General features: G+C 46.8%; 1 protein-coding gene across 1 annotated transcript; it reads left to right on the top strand.

Moving 5' to 3' along the window:
• Positions 1 to 1,304: 1,304 nt before the first annotated feature.
• Positions 1,305 to 5,142, top strand: LOC124006645 (bile salt-activated lipase-like). The gene is made up of 4 exons (XM_046316691.1): positions 1,305 to 1,444; positions 2,195 to 2,340; positions 2,555 to 2,834; positions 4,968 to 5,142. The coding sequence occupies exons 1-4, from the start codon at positions 1,305 to 1,307 to the stop codon at positions 5,140 to 5,142; spliced, it is 741 nt and encodes a 246-aa protein (XP_046172647.1).
• The last annotated feature ends 5,282 nt before the right edge of the window (positions 5,143 to 10,424 follow it).

The following is a 10,424-nucleotide window of genomic DNA, read 5'->3' as shown; positions in this document are numbered from 1 at the left end:
TTCAATGAATGATGACACGGAGTTTGCCTTTAGTCTGGCTCAAATTAAGATCCTACACCTGTTCCTGTGTCTTTACCTGTCACTAGAGTAGGACACCAGATAATAAGGCGTCAGCCCTTGTCTTTCATCCACATATACATTTTATTTATTTATTTTATTTCTCCTTTATTTAACCAGGTAGTCCTGTTGAGAACAAGTTCTAATTTACAACTGTGACCTGGCCAAGATAAAGCAGAGCATTGTGACAAAAACAACACAGAGTTACACATAAACAAACGTACAGTCAATAACACAATAGAAAAATCTATGTACAGTGTGTGCAAATGTAGAAGATTACGTAGGTAAGAAAATAAATAGGCCATAGAGGCAAATTAATTACAATTTAGCATTAACACTGGAGTGATAGATGTGCATATTATTTTTTAAACATTTTTTAAAAACTTTATTTAACCAGGAAGGGCTCATTGAGATTTAAAATCTCTTTTTCAAGAGCGTCCTGGCCAAGATAGGCAGCACCAAGTCATTACAAAAATGACAGACAAACAACATGAAAAACTACAAGTAATCTAGTAAAAACCATAGAATTCACAAGAGTATAACAAAATCAAAAACAGCAAACTAAAAACATTGACAGGTCAGGGAATCAGTCTCAAGATCATTTATCAGTGATTTAAAAATACCAATCGGGACAAGTTCTTCCAGTTTAAAAGTATTTTGTAAGGCGTTCCAAGACGATGGCGCAGAGTACATAAAAACCCTTTTACCAAGTTCAGTTCGGACATTTGGAACTGTTAGCAGAATAAAGTCCAGCAAACGAAGAGAGTACCCACCACATTTCTGAACAATAAAAATGCCCAAATAAAAAGGTATGATGATATGCAAGTAGAGATACTGTGCAAAAGAGGAAGAGATAAATAACAATATGGGGATGAGGTAGTTGGGTGTGCTATTTACAGATTGGTTGTGTACAGTAATTGGTAAGCTGCTCTGGCAGCTGGTGCTTAAAGTTAGAGAGGGAGTTGTAAGTCTCCAGCTTCAGTGATTTTTGCAATTCATTCCAGTCAGTGTTGCTTTGTGGGATGATCAGTGAAATATACCTGATGAAGCGCGTGCTACGGGTGGGTGTTGCTATGGTGACCAGTGAGCTGAGATAAGGCGGGGCTTTACCTAGCAAAGACTTATAGATGACCTGGAACCAGTGGATTTGGAGACCGCTTATGCCTGGAGCCTGCCCTGACACGCAGAATCTGCCCACGGGAAAATAGTAGGTAGAGTACTGCTGCTTGCTCACAGCGCTGTCTTCCATGTCAGGTAACTATGGTTTGTGGGACCAGCACGCTGCCGTTTCTTGGGTAAACAGGAACATCCGTGCCTTCGGAGGGGACCCCAACAACCTCACCATCTTCGGGGAGTCTGCCGGCGCTGTTAGCTCCAGCTTCCAGGTGTGGGACTAAAAAAGGAGAGTAACAGTTCTAATACAGAGCTCTCAGGGCAAAGATAGTCATGTCAAAATACAAAGAAAGTCTAGTGGAATGATGTTTCTTCAGTCTCAATGTTATAAACTCTTCATTAAAATGTCATGATTATTCAGTGTCTTCCTGCCATAAAGCATACGTTAGTTGTCAGTGTCTAGTTTCTGTTAACTGTTGTGTCTGTGAAGTTAGTTGGTAGGGTGGTGATACATTTAACAATGAGAACAGTAAGATTTCTGCTTCTTTATTTTGGACCATGATGTCCTGTACGCTACATAGTCAGCTGTTTGTCACAAGTTCCTGAGACCTCGGAGAACTCTGTGTCCTGTGTCTAAAAAGGTTGATGGAAAACACTTGTATTTCAGACCTTTTTAACGTTGAACTTTTTAGATAGTTGGATATGTGTAAGCATTAAGCAGGGTTCTCCTGTTATGATTGTAAGCAAAGATAGGTACAGATATGCCATTCGGCTTGGGTCCTCTGTCCACAGTAGGTTAGCAAATGATAATGTAGCAAATGCAATGTACTAATTTGAGTTTAAATGTACTTTACCACCACACAGACACTCTCTCCCCATAACAAAAGGCAATCTCCCAGAGTGGTGTTGCGTTTCAGATTATTTTGTGTCCAATAGAAATTAATGGTAAATAATGTATTGTGTCATTTTGGAGTCACTTTTATTCAAGTTAAAAAATGGAATATGTTTCTTAACACTGTTAAAGGGATGTCTCATCCCCCTTTCTGTCTCTTCAGGTTGCTGAGAAGGTGGGCTGCCCCAAGGATGATCAGATGATGGCCTGCCTGAGACTTGTTGACGCTAATGTTCTCACTCTGGCCGGTACCACGGCCCTGGGTGGTTCTCCCTCCAGTGAGTATCCACTGAGATGAATGTACGGGGCTGTGGCACGCTGTGAGAAAGACACTGAGGAGGATGTGATTTGCATGCGTTGATGCCTGTAATGATACCTGTATAGATGAGCATTAGCCTGATGCTCACGTCTCCTCAGCCCACCATTTTACACAGTAATTTGGTGGTGACCATGTCCTGCTGATAGCATCAAGAGGTATGTCTGTCTCTCTAGCCCCCATGGCAGACAACCTGGTCCTCTCCCCTGTGATCGATGGGGACTTCCTGCCTGATCACCCAGGCAACCTTTTCCACAATGCCGCTGACAGCGACCACCTCGCTGGGGTCAACAGCATGGATGCCCACCCCTTCACTGGCCCGGACATTATTTACCTGGGAGGAAGAGGGCTGATTGGTTACCTGGGAGGAAGAGGGCACTCTGTTCGGTGTTGGCCATGGGCATGGTGTAGCTTAAATGGGACTGCAGATTTTACAGAACCAACTGAGTCCAACAAGTAGTAGTAGAATCAAATAATAAAGGACAGGGTTATCAGTTCAGCCAGGTCCCTAACACAGTGAGATTCAGAAGGGGTTGATATATCTGTTGGGCCTTATCTCTAGGGTATCCAATCAAAAATGCATATTTTGACCAATGGGTAAAATAATGTGTCAATTCTGTAGAAACTCCTCTAAGAAAACCAATGGTCCGAACCTCATGTTTCTAGTCTCACCCGTTCAAAAGTCATTGACGTTTTTACCCTTGTAGGATGGCCAAGATCAGGATGACTAAATCAAATCAAATCAAATTTATTTATATAGCCCTTCGTACATCAGCTGATATCTCAAAGTGCTGTACAGAAACCCAGCCTAAAACCCCAAACAGCAAACAATGCAGGTGTAAAAGCACGGTGGCTAGGAAAAACTCCCTAGAAAGGCCAAAACCTAGGAAGAAACCTAGAGAGGAACCGGGCTATGTGGGGTGGCCAGTCCTCTTCTGGCTGTGCCGGGTAGAGATTATAACAGAACATGACCAAGATGTTCAAATGTTCATAAATGACCAGCATGGTCAAATAACAATAAGGCAGAACAGTTGAAACTGGAGCAGCAGCACAGTCAGGTGGACTGGGGACAGCAAGGAGCCATCATGTCAGGTAGTCCTGGGGCACGGTCCTAGGGCTCAGGTCCTCCGAGAGAGAGAAAGAAAGAGAGAATTAGAGAGAGCATATGTGGGGTGGCCAGTCCTCTTCTGGCTGTGCCGGGTGGAGATTATAACAGAACGTGGCCAAGATGTTCAAATGTTCATAAATGACCAGCATGGTTGAATAATAGTAAGGCAGAACAGTTGAAACTGGAGCAGGAGCATGGCCAGGTGGACTGGGGACAGCAAGGAGTCCTCATGTCAGGTAGTCCTGGGACATGGTCCTAGGGCCCAGGCCAGTTGAAACTGGAGCAGCAGCATGGCCAGGTGGACTGGGGACAGCAAGGAGTCATCATGTCAGGTAGTCCTGGGGCATGGTCCTAGGGCTCAGGTCCTCCGAGAGAGAGAAAGAAAGAGAGAAGGAGAGAATTAGAGAACGCACACTTAGATTCACACAGGACACCTGAATAGGACAGGAGAAGTACTCCAGATAAACAAACTGACCCTAGCCCCCCGACACAAACTACTGCAGCATAAATACTGGAGGCTGAGACAGGAGGGGTCAGGAGACACTGTGGCCCCATCCGAGGACACCCCCGGACAGGGCCAAACAGGAAGGATATAACCCCACCCACTTTGCCAAAGCACAGCCCCCACACCACTAGAGGGAAATCTTCAACCACCAACTGAGGAGGAAATCACCAAATCAATGGAGGAAAGAGAAAAATAGTGTTAAAAAATAAGGAATATTGCACAGCATCGCATTAGCTAGGCTGGATGCTATTGTATGAATGAAGGCTACCTGGCAGGGTCACTTTCCCGGTTAACTCGTCATATTTCTTCACGAACCAGTAGGACATAAAACAATATAGAGATACACTACACGACCAAAAGTATGTGGACACCAGCTCGTCGAACATCTCATTCCAAAATCATAGGCATTAATATGGAGTTGGTCTCCCCTTTGCTGCTATAACAGCCTCCAGTAAATGCCAGTCAAGTACTTCCACACCAATCTCTACAAACCAGTTCTGTATGGACTTCGCTTTGTGCATGGGGGCATTGTCATGCTGAAACAGGAAAGAGCCTTCCCCAAACTGTTGCCACCAAGTTGGAAGCACAGAATCTTCTAGTATGTCATTTTTTAAATGTAGTATTACAATTTCCCTTCACTGGAAATTAGGGGCCTAGCCCAAACCATGAAAAACAGCCCAGACCGTTATTCCTCTTTCACCAAACTTTACAGTTGACACTATGCATTCGGGCAGGTAGCGTTCTACTGGCATCTGCCAAACCCAGATTCATCCGTTGGACTGCCAGATGGTGAAGCGTAATTCATCACACGTTTCTGCTGCTCCAACCGCTCTAGCCAAGCTGCAATCCAATCATGTTTTTGTCTCCCCCACTGGATGGGATTACTGTATAAGTGATGTTATCCTCACGAAAACTATAATATATCTAATGTTCTCACCATTATGTTTTTCTTACCATCAACCCCTTCCCACCACAGAGACCCCAACAATGGGGAGTCGAAGGTGCCTGTGACCTGGCCTGCATACACCACCTCTGGGCAAAAGTACCTGGAGATCAATGCCCACATGAACGAGAACTACGTCCATGAGAAGATGAGGGTGCGCTTTGTGAACTGGTGGTCTAACATTTTTCCCAGCCTGCCCTCCGTCTGAGAAAGCTCTCACTGAGCACAGGCTCCCTGATGCATCATTCACAGCTATACAAATTGGTCTTGTCATGTCACAAATGCAAGGTTACCAGTATCACCAGATGCATTTCTGATTGTAACAATTTTTTTCATTGGCAAATTAAATTAATACAATTAAGAAGTCTACCCTGTTTTCTGTTTTTAATACTATCCAGAGGGGTATACGATCAAATCAGGATCAATGAGTTATCCAGCTAACTTTGAGAAACAACCAAATTTTCTGGTTCATTAATACATCTAAACGTATATATGTGTTTTTGGTTGTTGAGTCAATTAGACTATGCCCCATTTCAAGCTTATCTTTCAAAAGAATAAAACATATATTTAGGCAAGTTTGCTGACTAACTTATTGATCCTGCTTGCTAGTATACCACTCTGTTCACCAGTGAAAAGTATTTTGTTTGTATTTGTCAAGACATTATCTTATATAGACATTATAAACTCCTGCCAAGTAATATACACATTTGTATCAAATCCCGATGGTGAAAGAAACAGTATGTTGGGGGAAACTTATACATCGAAGTTCTGTCATCAGAATTTATATTGGTGTTGTTTTTCTCTGATTAGTTGCATTAAATAGTTTTGCCACTAGAGATCACTGACGCGACAGGTAACTCCCAAAATAAAGGATACAGTTGAGTAAATTAGGGATACAAAGTTTGTTGAAAGCAGGTTCCTGAGTAAATTAAGCAATTAACATCCCATCATGCTGAGGGTCGGTGGTATAAAGTACTTATGTAAAATTACTGGAAAGTAGTAAATATGTTGTTTTTTGGGGTATCTGTACTTTACATTTACATTACATTTAAGTCATTTAGCAGACGCTCTTATCCAGAGCGACTTACAAATTGGTGCATTCACCTTATGACATCCAGTGGAACAGTCACTTTACAATAGTGCATCTAAATCTTAAAGGGGGGGGGTGAGAGGGATTACTTATCCTATCCTAGGTATTCCTTAAAGAGGTGGGGTTTCAGGTGTCTCCGGAAGGTGGTGATTGACTCCGCTGTCCTGGCGTCGTGAGGGAGTTTGTTCCACCATTGGGGGGCCAGCGCAGCGAACAGTTTTGACTGGGCTGAGCGGGAGCTGTACTTCCTCAGTGGTAGGGAGGCGAGCAGGCCAGAGGTGGATGAACGGTTCCGGTTCCGGTTGGAGCGAGTGGTCGCATCTGCACTTCGCTCCCGCGGGTAGTATAACTTTTTCATTATATTTCATTATAGCACAACGGTTTGATTTGTCTAATCTTAGCAATTTCTTCTCAGCTAGCTACATAGCCGTCTTTGTATCAAAGATAATTGCGTAATTATCGTATTTCGCCGTCCTAACGTAGTCTTCACTAGCCAGCTAGCTAACGTCCACTGATTAGCTGCACTGGAGAAACTATTACACTCAACTGAACGACTTGATTAGTGTAGTGTTAGCTAGCTACATAGCTGTCTTTGCTGTCTTCGTATCATCGTATCCAAGATAATTGTGTTGTTTAGGTTTAGAGTGTGTAGTCTTAGAGTGATTATCTTAATTTACCGAGGTTAGCTAGCCAGCTATTTGTCGTCCTTAACGTAGGTGACTCTGCTAGCTAGCCAACAGCTAGCCAACGTCTACCGAATAGACTCACAACCCGGTCGCATTCACAGGTAGTATCACATTTTCACTTCATTTCATTACAGTACAACGGTTTGATTTGTTTGATCGTAGCTAGCTACATAGCTAGCTACATAGCCGTCTTTGTATCAAAGATAATTGTGTAGTCTAGAGCGATTTTCTAGGTTCGCTAGCCAGCTATTGTCGTTCTTTTAACGCAACGTAACGTAAACAACACTGCTAGCTAGCCAGCTAGCCCCCGAATAGCTACACTGCAGAAACTATTACACTCAACGGAACGACTTGATTAGTGTAGTGTCAACAACGCACCCACTGCCAGCTAGCCTACTTCAGCAGTACTGTATCATTTTAATCATTTTAGTCAATAAGATTCTTGCTACGTAGCTTAACTTTCTGAACATTCGAGACGTGTAGTCCACTTGTCATTCCAATCTCCTTTGCATTAGCGTAGCCTCTTCTGTAGCCTGTCAACTATGTGTCTGTTTATCCCTGTTCTCTCCTCTCTGCACAGACCATACAAACGCTCCACACCGCGTGGCCGCGGCCACCCTACTCTGGTGGTCCCAGCGCGCACGACCCACGTGGAGTTCCAGGTCTCCGGTAGCCTCTGGAACTGCCAATCTGCGGTCAACAAGGCAGAGTTCATCTCAGCCTATGCCTCCCTCCAGTCCCTCGACTTCTTGGCACTGACGGAAACATGGATCACCACAGACAACACTGCTACTCCTACTGCTCTCTCTTCGTCCGCCCACGTGTTCTCGCACACCCCGAGAGCGTCTGGTCAGCGGGGTGGTGGCACCGGGATCCTCATCTCTCCCAAGTGGTCATTCTCTCTTTCTCCCCTTACCCATCTGTCTATCGCCTCCTTTGAATTCCATGCTGTCACAGTTACTAGCCCTTTCAAGCTTAACATCCTTATCATTTATCGCCCTCCAGGTTCCCTCGGAGAGTTCATCAATGAGCTTGATGCCTTGATAAGCTCCTTTCCTGAGGACGGCTCACCTCTCACAGTTCTGGGCGACTTTAACCTCCCCACGTCTACCTTTGACTCTTTCCTCTCTGCCTCCTTCTTTCCACTCCTCTCCTCTTTTGACCTCACCCTCTCACCTTCCCCCTACTCACAAGGCAGGCAATACGCTCGACCTCATCTTTACTAGATGCTGTTCTTCCACTAACCTCATTGCAACTCCCCTCCAAGTCTCCGACCACTGCCTTGTATCCTTTTCCCTCTCGCTCTCATCCAACACCTCCCACACTGCCCCTACTCGGATGGTATCGCGCCGTCCCAACCTTCGCTCTCTCTCCCCCGCTACTCTCTCCTCTTCCATCCTATCATCTCCTCCCTCCGCTCAAACCTTCTCCCACCTATCTCCTGATTCTGCCTCCTCAACCCTCCTCTCCTCCCTCTCTGCATCCCTTGACTCTCTATGTCCCCTATCCTCCAGGCCGGCTCGGTCCTCCCCTCCCGCTCCGTGGCTCGATGACTCATTGCGAGCTCACAGAACAGGGCTCCGGGCAGCCGAGCGGAAATGGAGGAAAACTCGCCTCCCTGCAGACCTGGCATCCTTTCACTCCCTCCTCTCTACATTTTCCTCCTCTGTCTCTGCTGCTAAAGCCACTTTCTACCACGCTAAATTCCAAGCATCTGCCTCTAACCCTAGGAAGCTCTTTGCCACCTTCTCCTCCCTCCTGAATCCTCCTCCCCCTCCCCCTCCTCCCTCTCTGCAGATGACTTCGTCAACCATTTTGAAAAGAAGGTCGACGACATCCGATCCTCGTTTGCTAAGTCAAACGACACCGCTGGTTCTGCTCACACTGCCCTACCCTGTGCTCTGACCTCTTTCTCCCCTCTCTCTCCAGATGAAATCTCGCGTCTTGTGACGGCCGGCCGCCCAACAACCTGCCCGCTTGACCCTATCCCCTCCTCTCTTCTCCAGACCATTTCCGGAGACCTTCTCCCTTACCTCACCTCGCTCATCAACTCATCCCTGACCGCTGGCTACGTCCCTTCCGTCTTCAAGAGAGCGAGAGTTGCACCACTTCTGAAAAAACCTACACTCGATCCCTCCGATGTCAACAATTACAGACCAGTATCCCTTCTTTCTTTTCTCTCCAAAACTCTTGAACGTGCCGTCCTTGGCCAGCTCTCCCGCTATCTCTCTCTGAATGACCTTCTTGATCCAAATCAGTCAGGTTTCAAGACTAGTCATTCAACTGAGACTGCTCTCCTCTGTATCACGGAGGCGCTCCGCACTGCTAAAGCTAACTCTCTCTCCTCTGCTCTCATCCTTCTAGATCTATCGGCTGCCTTCGATACTGTGAACCATCAGATCCTCCTCTCCACCCTCTCCGAGTTGGGCATCTCCGGCGCGGCCCACGCTTGGATTGCGTCCTACCTGACAGGTCGCTCCTACCAGGTGGCGTGGCGAGAATCTGTCTCCTCACCACGCGCTCTCACCACTGGTGTCCCCCAGGGCTCTGTTCTTGGCCCTCTCCTATTCTCGCTATACACCAAGTCACTTGGCTCTGTCATAACCTCACATGGTCTCTCTTATCATTGCTATGCAGACGACACACAATTAATCTTCTCCTTTCCCCCTTCTGATGACCAGGTGGCGAATCGCATCTCTGCATGTCTGGCAGACATATCAGTGTGGATGACGGATCACCACCTCAAGCTGAACCTCGGCAAGACGGAGCTGCTCTTCCTCCCGGGGAAGGACTGCCCGTTCCATGATCTCGCCATCACGGTTGACAACTCCATTGTGTCCTCCTCCCAGAGTGCCAAGAACCTTGGCGTGATCCTGGACAACACCCTGTCGTTCTCAACCAACATCAAGGCGGTGGCCCGTTCCTGTAGGTTCATGCTCTACAACATCCGCAGAGTACGACCCTGCCTCACACAGGAAGCGGCGCAGGTCCTAATCCAGGCACTTGTCATCTCCCGTCTGGATTACTGCAACTCGCTGTTGGCTGGGCTCCCTGCCTGTGCCATTAAACCCCTTCAACTCATCCAGAACGCCGCAGCCCGTCTGGTGTTCAACCTTCCCAAGTTCTCTCACGTCACCCCGCTCCTCCGTTCTCTCCACTGGCTTCCAGTTGAAGCTCGCATCCGCTACAAGACCATGGTGCTTGCCTACGGAGCTGTGAGGGGAACGGCACCTCAGTACCTCCAGGCTCTGATCAGGCCCTACACCCAAACAAGGGCACTGCGTTCATCCACCTCTGGCCTGCTCGCCTCCCTACCACTGAGGAAGTACAGCTCCCGCTCAGCCCAGTCAAAACTGTTCGCTGCCCTGGCCCCCCAATGGTGGAACAAACTCCCTCACGACGCCAGGACAGCGGAGTCAATCACCACCTTCCGGAGACACCTGAAACCCCACCTCTTTAAGGAATACCTAGGATAGGATAAGTAACCCTTCTCACCCCCCCCCTTTAAGATTTAGATGCACTATTGTAAAGTGACTGTTCTACTGGATGTCATAAGGTGAATGCACCAATTTGTAAGTCGCTCTGGATAAGAGCGTCTGCTAAATGACTTAAATGTTGATGATTGAGTTGGAGGCGTGAGTGGCCACACAGTCATTGGTGAACAGCGAGTACAGGAGAGGGCTGAGGACACATCCTTGTGGGGCCCCAGTGTTG

Source organism: Oncorhynchus gorbuscha, linkage group LG20 (genome assembly GCF_021184085.1).
Source record: "Oncorhynchus gorbuscha isolate QuinsamMale2020 ecotype Even-year linkage group LG20, OgorEven_v1.0, whole genome shotgun sequence".
In the NCBI taxonomy this organism is placed as follows: domain Eukaryota; kingdom Metazoa; phylum Chordata; class Actinopteri; order Salmoniformes; family Salmonidae; genus Oncorhynchus; species Oncorhynchus gorbuscha.
The sequence above is the reverse complement of the archived record's forward strand: the minus strand, read 5'-3'. Positions and strand labels throughout refer to the sequence as shown.